This window comes from Pleurodeles waltl, chromosome 6 (assembly GCF_031143425.1).
Source record: "Pleurodeles waltl isolate 20211129_DDA chromosome 6, aPleWal1.hap1.20221129, whole genome shotgun sequence".
Taxonomy (NCBI): domain Eukaryota; kingdom Metazoa; phylum Chordata; class Amphibia; order Caudata; family Salamandridae; genus Pleurodeles; species Pleurodeles waltl.
In genome coordinates, this window is record NC_090445.1 from 750,263,222 (window position 1) to 750,281,801 (window position 18,580).

Consider the following 18,580-nt stretch of genomic DNA (forward strand, 5'->3'; position numbering starts at 1 on the left):
GCCCTGAGGGATACAGGTGCCAGTGTCACTATGGGGACAGACAAACTGGTTTCCCCAGGACAATACCTGACTGGACAAAAATATCCAGTTACCAATGCTGAAAATCAAACTAAAGTACATCCCATGGCAATGGTAACTTTAGAATCGGGAGGGGTCACTGACCTGAAACAGGTGGTAGTCTCTTCTGCTATACCAGTAGAATGTCTGCTTGGAAACTATCTGGAGTCCTCAGCATGGGCTGAGGTGCAACTCAAAACCCATGCAGCCATGCTGGGTATCCCTGAACTGGTGTGTGTCAAGACAAAGGCACAGTGTAGGGCTCAGGGTGAAAAAGAAGTGTTGGAGTCTGGAATAATGGCACAACCTTCCAAGAGAAAAGTAAAGAAGACTGGGGAACCAGCTTCAGCACAGAAAGAGAAACAGACCCTCTTTTCTCAGTAAGAAGTCCTATCCTCTGAGGGAACTGAGTCCATGGAGCTGGAGCCTTACCAGATTGAGCTCTTGGGCCCAGGAGGACCCTCAAGGGAACAGCTGTGCCAGGGGCAAGAAACGTGTCCCTCTCTTGAAGGCCTAACACAGAAAGCAGCTGAACAAGAAAAAGGAATTGTCAGTGGAACACACAGGGTCTATTGGGAAGATGGACTCCTTTACACTGAGGCAAGAGATCCCAAGCCTGGTGCGACTAGGAGAGTGATAATGCCTCAGGAGTTTAGGGAGTTCCTTCTGACCTTAGCCCATGACATTCCCCTTGCTGGGCATTTGGGACAAACCAAGACATGGGAGAGGTTAGTCAACCATTTCTATTGGCCTAATATGTCCCAGAAGGTAAAGGAGTTTTGTACCTCCTGTGTCACCTGTCAAGCCAGTGGTAAAGACAGGTGGCCATCCAAAGGCCACACTCATTCCACTTCCAGTGGTGGGGGTCCCCTTTGAAAGAGTGGGAGTGGATATAGTGGGTCCACTTGAACCTCCCACAGCATCAGGGAATCAGTATATCCCAGTAGTAGTGGATCATGCTACTAGGAACCCTGAGGCAATTCCCCTTAGGTCCACTACTGCCCCTGCAGTAGCCAAAGCACTCACTGGTATTTTTACCAGAGTGGGATTTCCTAAGGAGGTGGTTTCTGACAGAGGTACCAACTTCATGTCAGCTTACCTAAAACACATGTGGAATGAGTGTGGAGTGACTTACAAATTCAACAACACCATACCATCCACAAACCAATGGTCTTGTTGAGAGATTTAACAAAGACACTGAAGGGCATGACCATGGGGTTCCCTGAAACACTCAAAAGGAGATGGGATGTGCTCTTGCCATGCCTGCTTTTCGCCTACAGAGAGGTGCCTCAGAAGGGAGTAGGGTTTTCCCCCTTTGAACTTCTGTTTGACCATCCTGTTAGAGGACCACTAGCTCTTGTAAAAGAAGGCTGGGAGAGACCTCTCCATGAGCCTAAACAAGATGTGGTGGACTATGTACTAGGCCTACGTTCAAGGATGGCAGAGTACATGGAAAAGGTAAGCAAAAATCTTGAGGCCAGCCAACAGCTCCAGAAGATGTGGTATGACCAAAAAGCTGCTATGGTTGAGTTTCAGTCAGGGCAGAAAGTCTGGGTTCTGGAGCCTGTGGCTCCCAGGGCACTTCAGGACAAATGGAGTGGCTCTTACCCAGTGCTAGAGAAGAAGAGTCAGGTCACCTACCTGGTGGACCTAGGCACTAGCAGGGCCCCCAAAAGGGAGATTCATGTTAACCGCCTCAAACTCTTCCATGATAGGGCAGATATAAACATGTTAATGGTTACAGATGAGGACCAGGAAGCAGAGAGGGAACCTCTCCCTGATCTCCTTTCCACTGACCCTCAGATTGGCACAGTAGATGGAGTGATCTATTCAGACACCCTCGCTGGCCAACAGCAGGCTGACTGCAGGCAAGCCCTCCAGCACTTTGCTGAGCTCTTTTCCCTAACCCCTGGTCAGACACACCTGTGTATCCATGATGTGGACACAGGAGACAGCATGCCTGTCAAAAACAAAATATTCAGACAGTCTGATCAAATTAAGGAAAGCATCAAAGTGGAAGTCCACAAGATACTGGAGTTGGGAGTGATTGAGCACTCCTACAGTCCCTGGGCTAGCCCAGTAGTCGTGGTCCCCAAACCTCACCCAAAAGATGGCAAGAGAGAGATGAGGTTCTGTGTGGACTGCAGCGGGCTTAATTCTGTCACCAAGACAGATGCTCACCCCATTCCAAGGGCTGATGAATTGACAAATTGGGTGCTGCCAAATACTTAAGTACCTTTGACTTAACAGCAAGGTACTGGCAAATAAGAATGGCACCAGAAGCAAAAGAGAAAACAGCATTCTCTACACCTGATGGGCACTACCAGTTTACTGTGATGCCCTTTGGCTTAAAGAATGCCCCTGCCACCTTCCAAAGGTTGGACAATCAAGGTCCTTGCTGGCTTGGAGTCCTTTAGTGCAGCTTATCTTGATGATACTGCTGTCTTTAGCTCCAGCTGGCAGGATCACCTGGTCCACCTGAAGAAGGTTTTGCAGGCCCTGCAAGCAGCAGGCCTCTCTATCAAGGCATCTAAATGTCAGATAGGGCAGGGTACTGTGGTTTACTTGGGTCACCTTGTAGGTGGAGGCCAAGTTCAGCCACTCCAACCCAAGATTCAGACTATTCTGGACTGGGTAGCTCCAAAACCCAGACTCAAGTCAGGGCATTTCTTGGCTTGACTGGGTACTATAGGAGGGTTGTGAAGGGATATGGATCAATAGTGACACCCCTCACAGAACTTACCTCCAAGAAAATGCCCAAGAAAGTGAACTGGACCGTGGACTGTCAAAAGTCCTTTGACACCTTGAAGCAAGCAATGTGTACAGCACCAGTTTTGAAAGCTCCAGATTCCTCTAAGCAGTTCATTGTGCAGACAGATGCCTCTGAACATGGGATGCCTCTGAGTCCTGTCCCAAATAAATGATTATGGCCTTGACCAGCCTGTTGATTTTATTAGCAGGAGGTTACTCCCCAGGGAGCAGCGTTGGAATGCCATTGAGAGGGAGGCCTTTGCTGTGGTCTGGTCCATGAAGAGGTTGAGACCATACCTTTTTGGTACTCACTTCATAGTTCAAACTGGCCACAGACCTCCCAGATGGCTAATGCAAATGAAAGGAGAAAACCCTAAACTGTTGAGATGGTCCATATCCCTACAGGGAATGGACTTTGTAGTGGAACACAGACCTGGGACTGCCCATGCCAATGCTGATGGCCTTTCGAGGTTCTTCCACTTAGAAAATGAAGACTCTTGGGGGGTGTTGTGTAAGAAAATGCCTCCTTGGCATGGTTACGCCCTAACGTTTTGCCTTTGCTGATGCTAAGTTTTGACTGAAAGTGTGCTGGGACCCTGCTAACCAGGCCCCAGCACCAGTGTTCTTTCCCTAAACTGTACCTTTGCTTCCACAATTGGCACAGCCCTGGCACACAGACAAGTGCCTTGTAACTGGTACCGCTGGTACCAAGGGCCCTGATGCCAGGGATGGTCTCTAAGGGCTGCAGCATGTCTTATGCCACCCTGGGGACCCCTCACTCAGCACATACACACTGCCTCACAGCTTGTGTGTGCTGGTGGGGTGAAAATGACTAAGTCGACACAGCACTCCCCTCAGAGTACCATGCCAACCTCACACTGCCTGTGGCATAGGTAAGTCACTCCTCTAGCGGGCCTTACAGCCCTACAGCAGGGTGCACTATACCACAGGTGAGGGCATAGGTGCATGAGCACTATGCCCCAACAATGTCTAAGCAAAACCTTAGACATTGTAGGTGCAGGGTAGCTATAAGAGTATATGGTCTGGGAGTTTGTTAAACACGAACTCCCCAGTTTAATAATGGCTACACTGAAAACTGGGAAGTTTGGTATCAAACTTCTCTGCATGATAAATGCACACTGATGCCAGTGTGCAATTTATTGTCACATACACCCAGAGGGCATCTTAGAGATGCCCCCCGAATACCAATCTGACTTCTAGTGTAGGCTGACCAGTTTCTGCCACCCTTCCACACACCAGACATGTTGCTGGCCACATGGGGAGAGTGCCTTTGTCACTTTGTGGCCAGGAACAAAGCCTGTACTGGGTGGAGGTGCTTCACACCTCCCCCTGCAGGAACTGTAACACCTTGCGGTGAGCCTCAAAGTCTCACCCCTTTTGTTACAGCGCCCCAGGGCATCCAAGCTAGTGGAGATGCCCGCCCCTCCGGCCATTGCCCCCATTTTTTGGCGGCAAGGCTGGAGGAGATAATGAGAAAACCAAGGAGGAGTCACCCAACAGTCAGGACAACCCCTAAGGTGCCCTGAGCTGAGGTGACCCATGCCTTTAGAAATCCTCCATCTTAGTTTTGGAGGATTCCCCTAATAGGATTTGGGATGTGCCCACCTCCCCACAGGGAGGAGGCACAAAGAGGGTGTAGCCACCCTCAAGGACAGTAGCCATTGGCTACTGCCCTCCCAGACCTAAACACACCCCTAAATTCTGTATTTAGGGGCACCCCAGAACCCAGGAAATCAGATTCCTGCAACCTGAAGAAAGAAGGACGGCGGACCTGAAAGCACTGCAGAGACGACAGACACACCAACTGACTTGGGCCCAGCCCTACGCGGCCTGCCTCCAGACTCAAAGAACCTGCACAGCGACGCATCCAACGGGGACCAGCGACCTTTGAGGACTCAGAGGACTGCCCTGAACCTAAAGGACCAAGAAACACCTGAGAACAGCGGCACTGTTCAGAACCTGCAACAACTTTGCAACAAAGAAGCCACTTATAAAGAGACTCTCCCTTCCCGCCGGAAGCGTGAGACTTCACACTCTGCACCCTACACCCCTGGCTCGAGTTCAGGAGACCCAACACTGCAGAGAGGACTTCCAGGCGACTCCAATGATGTGGACACCCTGAGTCGACCCCCCTGCACCCTCAAAGCGACGCCTGCAAAGAGGACCTAGAGGCTCCCCCTGACCGTGACTGCCTGGTAACAAAGGAACCCGACGCCTGGACCAAGCACTGCACCCGCAGCCCCCAGGACTGAGAGGAACCACCTACCAGTGAAGGAGTGACCAGCAGGCGGCCCTCATCCTAGCCCAGTTGGTGGCTGGTCCGAGGAACCCCCCTGTGACCTGCCTGCATTGCCTAAGTGACCCCCAGGTACCTACATTGCTTTCAATAGCAAACCTGACGCCTACTTTACTTACTGCACTCGGTCGCCCCTGTGCCGCTGAAGGTGTGTTTTGTGGGCTTGTGTATGTGTCCCCCCCAGTGCTCTACAAAACCCCCCTGGTCTGCTCCCCGAGGACGCAGGTACTTACCTGTAAGCAGACCGGACCGGAGCACCCCTGTTCTTCATAGTCGCCTATGTGTTTTAGGCCCTTCTTTGACCTCTTCACCGGACTGGCCCTGTGTTGCTGGTGCTGTGGCTTTGGGGTTGCCTTGAACCCCCAACAGTGGGCTGCCTATGCCCAGGAGACTGACTATGTAAGTGCTTTACTTACCTGAGAAACCTAACCAAACTTACCTCCCCCAGGAACTGTTGATTTGTTGCACTGTGTCCACTTTTAAAATAGCGTATTACCATTTTAACCAAAACTGTGCACTACTGTTTTAAATCAAAGTTCTATACTTACCTGTGTGAAGTACCTTGCATTTTATGTACTTACCTCAAATCTTGAATCTTGTGGTTCTAAAATAAATTAAGAAAATATATTTTTCTATGTAAAAACTATTGGCCTGGAGTTAAGTCTTTGAGTCTGTGTTCCTCATTTATTGCCTGTGTGTGTACAACAAATGCTTAACACTACCCTCTGCTAAGCCTATTGCTCAACCACACTACCAGAAAATGGATCATTATTATCTAATTTTGCCACTATCAACCTCTAAGGGGAACCCCTTTGGACTCTGTGCACACTATCTCTCACTTTGAGATAGTATATACAGAGCCAACTTCCTACAGTGGGTCATCCTGGTATTCATAAGGGTCCATGGTCACCTCCAATCCTTCCTCCGAATTCGTACCCAAAGGAAAAAGGGTCAGAATCCGACCTGGGGTGAATAGGCCCCATCCAAGACAAAGGCAGCATCGGCAGACGCCACTCCAACTCCGAGTCGTTGGGGATAAGGATCGGGTCGGTGTCGATAGTGGGCACTACCAACGTCGGAAGTGTCGACAATCAACCCAGCGCCGGGGAAGGTCTCAATAGTGCGATTGGCGCCGGTGCGGGTCAGCGAGCGGATCCGGAGGGTACCTCGATGGCCAGAGCCGAAGCCACCAGCGCAGAACCCGAAGGCCCCTCAACCAAACCCCTTGTACCCGAAGGCACCCTATCAGGGTCGGTCTGCCCAAAAATGAGGCGCATGGCCTCATAGAACTCCTTAAGATGGGCGGGGGTCGCTCCAGCTCCTGGAAACTCTGGGAAGCGCAGAGCGGACCAAGACGCAGGCTCTGAAGATGGAGGCCTTCAGCTTCGACGCTCCTCCCGCGTCGCATCAGACGAGCGACGGGGCAAAGTCAGAGAGTGATGGGACCTCTTCAACGACTTCTTTTTCTTACCTGCACCCAAAGATTTTGAAGATGACGAGTGGTGATGGCTCTACGAACGGTCTCAAGACCTTCCTCTCCATCAAGACTGGGACTAACTCGGAGCACGACTTTGGGTCGTGCTCGAGACACCACATAGAAACCCGATGCAGATCCGTCACCAACATCATGCGGTGACAGTCCTCGCACAGCTTGGAACTGGTCTTCAGGGACATGCTCGACGCACCAAATATCTCACTACAAAAGTCGACAAAACGGTTGAATTCAGTCAAAAAGAGACCAAAGTAGCTCCCTCTTTATCAGCGCGTGGCACGGAAAGAAAAGAACTGACGTAACTGCACGAAGGCAGCGTCTATGTACTACTCCTGACGGCATCATTGCGACGACGCCAACGACGCCTGCGGAGTCAACAGACGCCACCTACCGACAGGCAAAGGTATTGCTCGAAGAAAAATCTCTAGATCCAGTATGACGCCTGGGGGAAATTCGAAGATAAGGAATCTGCAACTAGAAGTCTCTATCAGATATTGGTTTTCCATGATTTAGTTACCTTAAATGTTTTTCAGTTTGCATTTTCAATGAATTCACATATATCCGGACATAAATACTCACAGACTTTTTGACTGTTTTCAATGCTTCAAAAGGAGCTTCCAATACCTTCTACTGGAGAGGGGCCTCCTACAGGTAAGGGAATAATAGTAACTGCCGAAGTAGATATACTAAGGAGATGTACCACTGCAGGTAATTAGGCCCGTCGGTTAAAAAACATGCACAAATATGCCAAATCTTAATTTAGAAAATAAAGAAATTGATTACCTGTAACTGAAAAGTTCTCATTTACCAACTTGCTGCGTAATGCCAGGCCTTCCCGGACCAGGTAATCAGCTATATTTATCATGCCCTGATGGTCCTGCATTTCCATGGTCACTCTGTGGATATCGTCACAAACCCTTAATACTTTGATTGTGACATCCTTATCAAGAACCAAACTTTTGAAGCGTTCCACTGCACTTAAAGACCATTCAGCAGTATGAGGTATTAATCCTAAGAAATAAAGAGAAAACACTGGTGTACTCTATTTCACAGAACATTTTGGTTTTCTTATCATATACCAAGTTTCTCTTTTGCGAAACAAAATGTCTGTGTTTTAACAATTCTACAAACATTACAGACAAAGGTACTGTACAAATTTAAGGACTGTTAATAGAGACTGTTCTGCCAATAAAATAATTTGTTTATTTGCTAGCTATATTTAGGAAAGTACCTTGCCAGCCTCCTACCCTATAAACAACACATCAAAAATCTTTCAATTAAAACCATACAGTGCAAAACGTACAAGTTACTTACCTTCGGTAACAATATATCTGGTAGAGAAATATTCTAGTTCCAGATTCCTTACCTTTGAATTCCCCCAGGCGTCAGTCAGGATCCAGAGAATTTTCTTCAACCAGTACCTCTGCACGCCGTCAGGTGGCGTTGGTCAACTCCACGGGTATCATTGGCATCATGTTCACTGTGATGATGTCACGGTGGTATATAGGCACCACCCCGGCGCTCTGACGTCAGTTTCTTTTCACGACTTTCCACGCAAGTAGCACAGAGCCATGAAGAAAACAGAGTGGTGCGCCATAACTAAGGCCCTTAAAGGGAAGTTCCTGTCCCTTGAAATCAGTTTGCAGTGTGGGGAAGATGGGCAGGTCGGTAAGGAATCTGCAACTAGAATATGCCTCTACCAGATATATCATTACTGGAGGGTAGTAACTTGTACATCTGATAGAGACTTCTACTTGCCGATTCCTTACCTTTGAATAGATACCTGAGCAATACCATCCCCAGTGGAGGGCTGAGAACCAAGATCACACCAAGAAGTCCTGCAGGACCGAACAGCCAAAGTAAACGTCCCTGCGGACCTGACTGTTCAGGCAGTAGTGTTTGATAAAAGTGTGCAGAGATGCCCATGTTGCTGCCTGACAGATGTCCAAGACTGGAATGTCCTGTGCTAGCGCTGTGGTAGCAGCAATAGCTCTGCTGGAGTGGGCATGCAAACCTTCATGAGGTTGCTTCTTACCCAGAGCCTAACACATTTTGATGCACAAGAGTAGCCATCGTGAAATGGTTCTCTTCTGCACCACCTTCCCCTTCTCTGCACACATACATCTCACAAAGAGTTGATTGTCCACCCGGAACTCTTTTGCTATTATCAAGGTAGAATGCCAATGCTCTTTTTGGGTCCAGACGGTGGAGTCTCTCCTCTTCGTGTGAGGAATGTGTGAGTGCATAAAAGTTAAGCAAGGTGATGGATGGCACAACATGGAAGGGTGTCACAACTTTAGGTACGAAAGAAGCCCTTGTGCAAAGTACCACTTTGTCAGGATGTAGTGCCAGAAAGTTTAGATAAAAGAGCCTGGTGCTCACTTACTCTGCGGGCAGAAGTAATGGCAACTAAAAAGCCAGTCTAGATAGTTAAGAGCGTAAAGGGCAGTTGTGAAGCGGCTCGAATGGGGCACACATAAGGTATGTTAATACTAGGTTTAGATCCCATTGGGGCATGATGAATGGGCTAGAAGGAAAAAGATGTGTGAGGCCTTTAAGAAACCTCCCAACAATGGGAGATTGTAATAAAGAAGATCTGTTGGGCAAGTGAAAGGATAAAGAGAAGGATCTGAGAAAGAGGGGCAGACAGAGGATCGACAAATTTGTTGATGCACCATGCCACAAATTTCTTCCAACGACAGGCCTATTTGGTTTTGGTTGAGGGACGCCTGGCTGCCAAGATAAGGTTACAGACTTCGTATGGCAGGTCAAAAGACATCAACTGTTGCCGCACAATCTCCTCGCAAGGAGGCAGAGGCGGACAGGTTCAGGTAGCTGACCCTCCCCTGCTGCTGCGACAGAAGGTCCTCCCGAAGCGGCAGTCTGATCGGAGGAGCAATGGCCATGCTCAATAGCTCGGGACACCAGACTCTTTGTGCCCAGTCTGGATCCACCAGGATCACTTGGGGCCAGTATTCCCTGATCTTCTTCAGAACTCTGGGCAGAAGTGGTATGGACAGAAAGGCGTACAGGAGGCCTGAATTCCACTCGTGACGAAAAGCTTTGCCGAGCAAGTGCTGCCCTGGAAACGGCAACAGGCAAAACAGGTGACTTTGCACGTTCTCTACGGAGGCAAACAAGTCTAACAAAGGTTCTCCCCACTGAAGGAAGAGACCTTGCGCCATATCCGGATGAAGACGTCATTAGTGATCGACCACGCATCATGGGCTGAGTTCGGTTGCCCCGGGGTTCAGAGAGCCTGCCAGGTGTTCAACCACCAAGGAAATGCTCTGATGTTCCAGCCAAGTCCAGAGGCGAAGAGTCTCTTGACAAAGGCTCCACGACCCCACTCTGGCTTGTTTGTTGCAGTACAACACGGCGGTGGTGTTGTCTGTGAACACCTGCACTGCTTTCCCTTTGAGAGAAGGAAGAAATGCTTTTAATGCTAGTCGAATCGCTCGGAGCTCCAGAAGGTTGATATGAAGCCCGGTTTTCGCCAGAGACCAGAGGCCTCTGATCTCCGCCTCTCCCATGTGGCCGCCCCATCCCAGGAGTGACGCATCTGTCACTACTGTAAGGTCTGGTTGGGGAAAGGAAAGAAATCTGCCTCTGACCCAATCCTGATTTGTTAACCACCACTGCAGGGCTCTTGCAGTTCCCTCCGAGATCTGGACCTTGTTGTAGAGAAACCCTTGATGCTGCGCCCACTGGAACTTCAGGTCTCACTGCAGAGCCCGCATATGCCAGCTGGCTTTTTGAACTAGCAGGATGCAGGCCATGAGGGCCAGCAGCCTCAGAGTCATTCTCACCGAAATCCAGGACAGAGGCTGAAACATTGGTATCACAGCCAAATATCCTGGTCTCACTTTTTGGGAGGATACATCCAAAACTGCACTGTATCCAGAACAGCTCTAATGAAAGGGAGCGTCTGAGAAGGAGTCAGGTGTGACTTTCGAACTTTGACAGAGAACCCCAGCAAATGCAAAAGGTTCACTTAAGTCTGGAGGTGATGAAGACTGTCTGGGGCGAATTTGCCTTCAACAGCCAATCGCTAAGGTAGCGGAAGACTGGGACCCCTAACCTGAGCAGATGAGCTGCCACCACCACCATCACTTTTGTGAACACCCGAGGGGCACTGCTAAGGCAAAAATGGAGCATGGTAAACTGAAAGTGCTTGTGACCTACCAAGAATCGTAGGTAACGTCTGTGGGCCGGCAAGATGTGAATGTGGAAGTATGCATCTTACAAGTCCAACTCTACCATCCAGTCTCAAGGATCCTGGGCAGATAGGACCTGAGCCAATGTCAACATTTTGAAATTCTACTTCCTGAGGAAGAGGTTGCGAGACTGAAGATCTAACAGAGGACGAAGACCCTTGTCCTGTTTCAGCACCAGGAAGTAGCGGGAATAGCAACCACAACCTACTTCACACAACGGAACCCTCTCTATAGCTCCTGTGGCCAAAAGGGCTTGGACTTCCTCACGGAGAAGCGCCATATGATCCTCCGATATGCGATTGTATGAAGGTGGCATGGCTGGAGGAGGTGTCTCAAAGGGGAGTGTCTAGCCCCTTCGCACAATCTGGACAATCCACCTGGCCGAGGTTGTCACGTAGGCTTTCATTATCCTAATGAGACTACTGGATTTTGAGCAGCAAGATCGTTCACAGTGTGGGGGACTAGGTCTGATCCACGGTGAATGACTCTTGTCACTCTAAATCCGGGTTTTGCCTCGGCTAATTAGCAGTGCCTCATCTCTCCCAAAGGGAAGAGACAATTGGGCAGCCGAGCTCATGACATCTCAATACTTCCCAGGGAAGTCGTGGTCACTCAGGTCACAACCGGTTCTCTCATACATAGTGCGGTCTCATATTTAAATGACAAAGGCAGTTTAAGTTTTAAAGATTGGTTTAATAAAACGACTGCATTTTAGATAGCAAAGCGTGAGCTGAAATAACCAGAACTATACAACACAGTAGGATTAAAATAGTAACGATGAGAGTGAAGCACAAGAATAAGGCTATCATAGTGCAACTAGATTAGGTTCTCTCTACGTTACAGTCTGAGCACAGCACCTGCCTTTCAGGTTTCCCCGGGAGGACATCAAGCCTCATACCTGAGCAAAGGCCTGTATTCTGCATCAGCATCTGCAAAGGGGCAGTCAGCATCTAGCTGTAGGTTCCTGGTCAGAATCTCCCTCTGACGTGTACTAGGACTAGAAAGTGTTTTTATAACTAACACGCAGATGTTCTAAGAAAATGTCCCCTACGTAAGAATGTGTATTTTCTACGAACACTAGAGACTAAACTTCTACCACGTTTACTGGCAATGTACCAGACTGTAGCCTTGACCGAAGCAGAGTGAGCAAGAATGCATTGTTTGAGAACACAGTGCAGAACTAAGCTAAACAGTGTGACAGAATGAAATAAAACAAGACCGTAAAATTGGTTATTGTAAAATAACAGTGCGAGGTCGAATAAAATGCATCTAGGGCAAAGTGCACAGAGGCCTAATATGTTAAGATAACCGCATGAAGCTACATTAAAAAATGGCTACACTACACCCTCCCCTTGTCGGTAGAAAGTGGTTTAAGCCGAAGCTAAAAATGCCCTAAGCTAAAATAAGATTAAAACCCTATTCAATTTCAACAAGTTAAGAGGACACACAAGCATAGTAATTTGTAATTCAAAATGTGAGCATGCAGCCAAAGCCGAATTAAAAGGATAATGTCAATTTTGAATAAGTCCAAATCAAGCATTGGCCATGGAAAGCAGGAAATTCTCCACTTCGACAGATGACAAAACCGGAAACTCCACGCCAAAGACTATCAAGGAGCCGGTGTGTTCCAAAGCCTTAGTGTCAGCCAAGGTGGCGTCCCGTGCAGTGCCTATAAACGAGTTAATATCAACTTCCTCAAGGAAGGGTATCTCATAAACAGCCTCTCTGAGCAAACGCAGCCGCAGCGCGCATGTCTGGTAATGAGCCCTCATCGAGAACATCAACAGATCAGCATCAACCACTGGGGGGCGTCGCTGTGAGAGACAAACGTCCAGAGCATGTTCAAAAGAGCACCAACAGCACCAAAACATGGGCTGCACACAATCCAAAACCGGTCTGAATGACAGAGACCAGTTACACTCCAAATGTTCCAGGAGTGTTGCTCCAAAGTACTGTATCATGCGTTCACGACACAGCTGCGCTAATGGGAGCTCCCACATTTTTCCTTGTTGCGGCGGGACAGCCATTGCGGAAAAACAACAGCAACAGCAAAATGCCGGCTAATAAAGCCAAAGTTATCGGAAATCCCCCAAAAATGCTTCAGAAAATTGAATGAATAGCCAAAGGTATTAAACCGAATATGGAAGATAAGGTGTGAACGAAACCAATACCAACGGCTTTAAAAAAATGTGCTAATCCAGCCGTGCTGGAAGCATTAAATATACATCCCTCGAGATCACCAAAGTGGCTCGGAAAGTTTGTATTTAACAGGGACTGTATTTCCGCCGACGACCTTGCCACTTGAAGTGCGTAGGTCTCGCGTGCAGATGTAAGGGCCACATGCTTCTGAAACAATAAAGCCTTCAGTCAACTTAACTTGTCAAAATTCACCTTGGAAGTAGCAATGTGAGGCCAAATATCTGCTACCTCCCTAATTTTAGTGGGGGGAAACAACACATTCCCGCAGCAAGTAACAACCTTAGTGACCGAAACAACGTAAACTATTCCGGCCCGCATACCACAATAGTTTTCACTATTGAGGAGGACGTAGCTGCCGTTTGAAAGCACCTAGAACGTGCGTTTAATCAAGGGGACGGGAACTCCCTTCAGATAGCAAGCCAAATTTGCAACCAAGGCGTTACACGGCCCATGCAAAGACAGCTGCTTACAAATCATCGAATGGCTGACTGAAGTCTCACATTCACTGCCACTAAGAAAGACCTCTTTCATGCCATTGAGGCATTTGTACAAGAAGGAAAGCTCCCACACCTCATGGATGTAACTATCTCTTAGCTTCTCATATCTGCCTACAGGAACATGTTTTAAACAAGAAGTGAATTGCAATGTAGAAATAGGCAGATTAATAACCCTGTGTATCAACCACTCTGCTGAGGGGATCTCAGCCACTGTAAAAGGCAATCTTTCTAACTGTTCAATGCTAAGCATGACATAAGTCGCCTCCTTCTTAGCCATTAGTTGTTGTTGTTGCGTCAAATTAAAAGAGAAAAATATCTCCCTGGCACTGATGTGCTGCCACGGAACGCGACCCGCCTTCAAAGTCTGAAGCGTCCACCCTAACTGCATAATGGACCTGGTCTGACTCTGTCCATGATATAAAGAAGACATATCAGATCGCATTAATGTCTATAGCAGAAGAAACAATGTTATTAATTGTATAAATGCAGTCGGACAAGGTGTGAATGCCATTATCCACAACAGCTAATGCTTTTTTCAGATTTTCCTGATCTATCTGCCTTAACCGGGCTGCAGCCTCTTGTTGAGAAAGCTTCCATATTTCATTGTATACTTCATACAAGAAACGCTTCATACGTGGTGTCTTCAGGCCTGACAAAAAATCTTGTAAGTCAGTGTCATTAGACAGGAGAGTGAGATGTGTCTTAACTGCATCTAGCGAGAATGATTTCAGCCATTGGTGGCACAATTTTCCCACACTATATGTCGTAATTATTTCAACATCTTCTGGGGATATATAGCGAGGGTCTGACCTACTCGTTCAGAAACTCCCCGAGGAGGTGACAAAACGTTGATGACACCAGTGGGTATCTACCGGCCACAATAACCACCCGCCTGGACGTGTCAATGAAGTGTTAAATGTACCATTCTGGACCCATTCAGTAAGCTCACTGAAGGTGGCATTTATTAACTTCTGCCAATTGTTAAGTTTTGCAGGGGCAGCTATACTGGGCATGTTTAATTCTCTGATTATAGCTAAACCTAAGCAGCTGGTCTGCTATACTGTTTCATTTAAAAAAATCATTTGAACAGGAATGAAACATGCTCTAAACAATGTTTCTCTACCACTGGTCTGCCAATTTTTCGTTCCCCAAACACTTTTCAAATCAACATTTTTTTAACCAATATTCATAACCTTCAATTGACAATCGGGAAACAAAGGAATCCGAATACATGAATTTAGTGTTGGTCAGCAACATTTGTTTATCTTTTGTCAGAGTTAACTTAAAATAATATGACTCAGCAGTCTTTTGGTGGTGCCCAGAAAAATACCTGAATCTATCAAAATAAGTTTTGGAACTCCCTTGCGGGGGAGTCGGGCAATGTTCCCACTGAGTATAGTCAAATATCAGTTTAGGAGCACTTGCTTTATGTATGAAGTGGTGCCCATAATAATTATAGCAAAACATGTCACCATAATTGTATCTAAACTGGTAAACATCTTCATTTTCATAGACAGTATAATATTGCAATTCTGTCATCATCGAGTCAACTGTCTTCACATCCCAATCATCAGATACAATGCCTGGTATTGCTACATCATTCATTGATAACTTTAGGACATACGGTACTTGAATTATTTCAGTGGGACCATATATATAAAACATTACTTTATCCCACACAGTCCCATCTGGAATTGGCACTGCAGAAATGTTCACAAAGGACAAGTCTCTTCGAACCTTATGTGATGAAAAATGTGGTTTCAACACCTCCTCCACCTGTTCAACCGCTGATCTTTCAGGAAGAAAATTTCCATGTATCAACAGAAAAAAGGTAATGACAAACCCAATCCAAAGAAAAAATGCTAGCCAATAGTCAATAAAAGCCACAGAGAAACTAAATACATATCTTTAAGCCAACGCATCAGCTTACGTGGACCTGACAGGTCAGTAGTCGAAGAGGCAAACGAGTCCGACAGACCATCGTTGTTGTCGGCAAAGTAACCAGACGCAGTTCGTGCAAAAGGCGTCACCGTAGTCAATGGAGGAGTTGGTGTTTCTCGGGGTGGTACACTGTAGACAGCACCATCCGTCACATCTGTATTCATGGTAACTTGATCAAATGTTTCTAAGTTGGTCGTTGTTAGTGGAACTAATGCGAAATCATCATCTACCGTCCCCAAGCTCGGAGAGGCACCAGTGTTGGTATAGACAACTTGAAGCGGAACTTCTTCTCCAGTAGCGAGAGGGATTCGGGAACTACTGGCGTTCCTCTTGGTCGGCTGTGTAGAATCGGCCACATGTTGTAACTTGACATTGTCAATAGAAACCAAGCGATCTTCTTTGGCACCTGGCAACGGGGGTAGAATAACAGTTCTGGTGCCGTGTATACCCAACATGGGGACTGGTGCACGATAAGAAAGGTCAAATTATTTTTTCACTGTGACCTTTTCACGCACAAGATCCCCAACCCTGGGAATCCAGCCGGTAGGTGTTACTGGCACATCCTTAATTCCTGTGGAGGCAGCACTTTTAGAAGAGTTATCTTCACAGAACTGCTGTAAGTCCTGTAAAACAGTGACACAATCATTTATGTCAAAAGGTGTCTCCGCCGCCTCCACACCAGGACCATCAAGATCCAGAACAAACATTTGTGTTCTGAACAGGCGCTCATATGAAGTACAACCCCCCAGGGACCTTCTAGACAGGATATTTAGTGCTCTCTGAACTCCATACAGGTGGGTTAGCCAACTACGGCCTGCACCTAAGAGTCTGGCTGTTAAGGATTGCTTTAAATCGCGGTTTAATCGCTCCACAACAGAATTTACCTCTGGATGAAATGGAGACGAGTACAAGAGCTGGACCCCCAACAAAGCAATGGTGTCCCTGAATGCCCATGAGGCAAAGGCAGGGCCCTGGTCCGAATGGAATGCCGCAACTGCATATGTACCAACAAAGACTTGCAAACCTTTAATAACAGTCTGTGCGTCAGCCGAGCGTTGTGGCCACACCCACACAAATCTGGAGCAAGAATCAACAGCGACTAGGATATATTTGTATGCACTATCCGGTGTCAGTGGACCACAATGATCCAAGTACACACATTGTAAAGGATTGTTTGAAATTAAGAGGGGGTGCCTGCGGCGGGCGCTTAGCTGTTGATACTTTAATTTGTTGACAGATGTCACAACAAAGGACATACTGCTTGGACTCTTTATAGAGACCAGGACACCAATAGCGGGCCTGTAAGAGTGAAATTGTAGCTGCCACGCCAGCATGTGCAGATGCCACTCCCTCATGTGCCACTTTAATCAATTGTGGTCTTACATCTTTATTGGGGATGTCGCGTACGCCTACACCTGGAATCTTAACTTCAGCGTTCAGCATACTTCCCATGAAGTATTGATACTTATTAGAAAATCCCTTAGGATAAGGCGTGCCATCAACCGCAGCTTTTATGGCAGCCATAATGTCTGTGTCTAGTTTGGAGCTCGAATGAGTCACTGCAGCTACAGTGGCAACCGCCACTGCCGACTTTGCGGCTTCATCAGCCAAAGTATTTCCAGCAATGTGTATTCCAACGCGCTGGTGTCCAAGTATATGCACAACATGGACTCTGGGTAGCATCTCTTTCAGATCTGCTACCTTCCCCCACAGTAGTCTGTGTTTGATGCTGTTGCCTTTTGAATCTTTGAACCCATTAAAGTGCCAGTAATGTAGTTATTCATTAAAGGACTGGATGCAATAATACGAATCACAAACAACCAGTGTGAACTGTGTTGGATCCGTATGTTCTAGAGTCATTAGTAGAGCTTTGAGCTCAGCCAATTGTGCTGGACAATCCCCTAAAGTCTGTGTATAAGTATGTTGGGGGCAGAATTTCTCCCCCTCCATATAGCTGCTCACCACTGCACATGCAGCAGAATATTTGTGTTTCGTTCCAATCGCTGGTTGCGCAGAGCCATCGGTGTACATGACTACTTAATATTGATCAATAGGCAACGTGTCAGCGGGAACTGGATATTCAACTTCATATTGTAGACATTCCTGAGTTTGTAACTTAGGGTCAAAAATGTAGTCTACATCAGTGGCTGTCAAGGACGTGGCCCATTGAATCCATCTTGGGTGGAGTGCTTTTGCGTTCGGAACGCTAGCTTTTGTAACAGCCTCTAGGGCCGGAATAGGAGAAACGACAATAATGCGTTTTCCCTGAGCCAGAGGTCTCTCATCAATAACAGCCATCTGTACAGCAGTGAGAATTTTCTCTGTGGGTGCAAATCGTTGCTCTGCAGCAGAATACAAGTGTGACTTGTATGCTAATGGGACTGTCTCACCATCATTAAATGTGACATAAGTAAACCCTATGGCCCCAGCTATCACCCTGAGGACCAAATGTGTCTTATTGTCCTATGTGTGTACATGTTTCGCTGCGAGCATATCTGCTTTTAACTCTCGAAAAGTATGTGTATGTTCTATTGTCCAAAATTTGCTCGAAAAGTCAGGACGTATTAATTCATATAAAGACTTTATGCGTGTAGCATAATCCGGAATCTATGTTCTGCCAAAATTCAGAAAGCCCAATAATGATTGGAGCCTCTTAATCGTATTTGGTGGTTGCAATTGTGCACACTTTTCTAAGAATTGTGGCGCCTGGCTCTTCCCTTCATTCGACAGCTCATATCCCAAGAACAGGACGCTGAGGAAAGGCAATTTTTGTTTTTTTAAAGTTAAATTTGTAGCCTATTTCGGCAAACCCTACAACAATGCGGGCTACTCGTCTTAAATGTTGTATTAACTCGTCATCTGTGAGATATATATCACCCACATTTGACAACGCCTCAGGGTCCAACTCGTGCAAAATAGCAGTCACACAAGCCGCAAACAGTCCTGGGCTGTTCTTATACCCCTGAGGCAAACAACATAATTTTTTCTGGGAGCCTAGTGCGCTAAAGCTGGTTAAATCACGACTTTCAGGAGCTATATTCTGGCAGAAGAATCCATTCGAGATATCCAAATTCGTCTTATATTTTTTACGCACAATGTTGCTCATTAA

The 18,580-nt window shown here is 47.0% G+C and overlaps 1 protein-coding gene across 2 annotated transcripts in view; it reads right to left on the reverse strand.

Moving 5' to 3' along the window:
• The window catches only part of TDRD1 (tudor domain containing 1), a 1,656,135-nt gene that overhangs the window by 90,511 nt on the left and 1,547,044 nt on the right, over positions 1 to 18,580 (reverse strand). For both annotated transcript variants that reach the window (XM_069239312.1, XM_069239311.1), the window contains one exon: positions 7,401 to 7,628. In XM_069239312.1, coding sequence (XP_069095413.1) covers positions 7,401 to 7,628 — 228 coding nt within the window. The remainder of the gene's footprint in view (positions 1 to 7,400; positions 7,629 to 18,580) is intronic.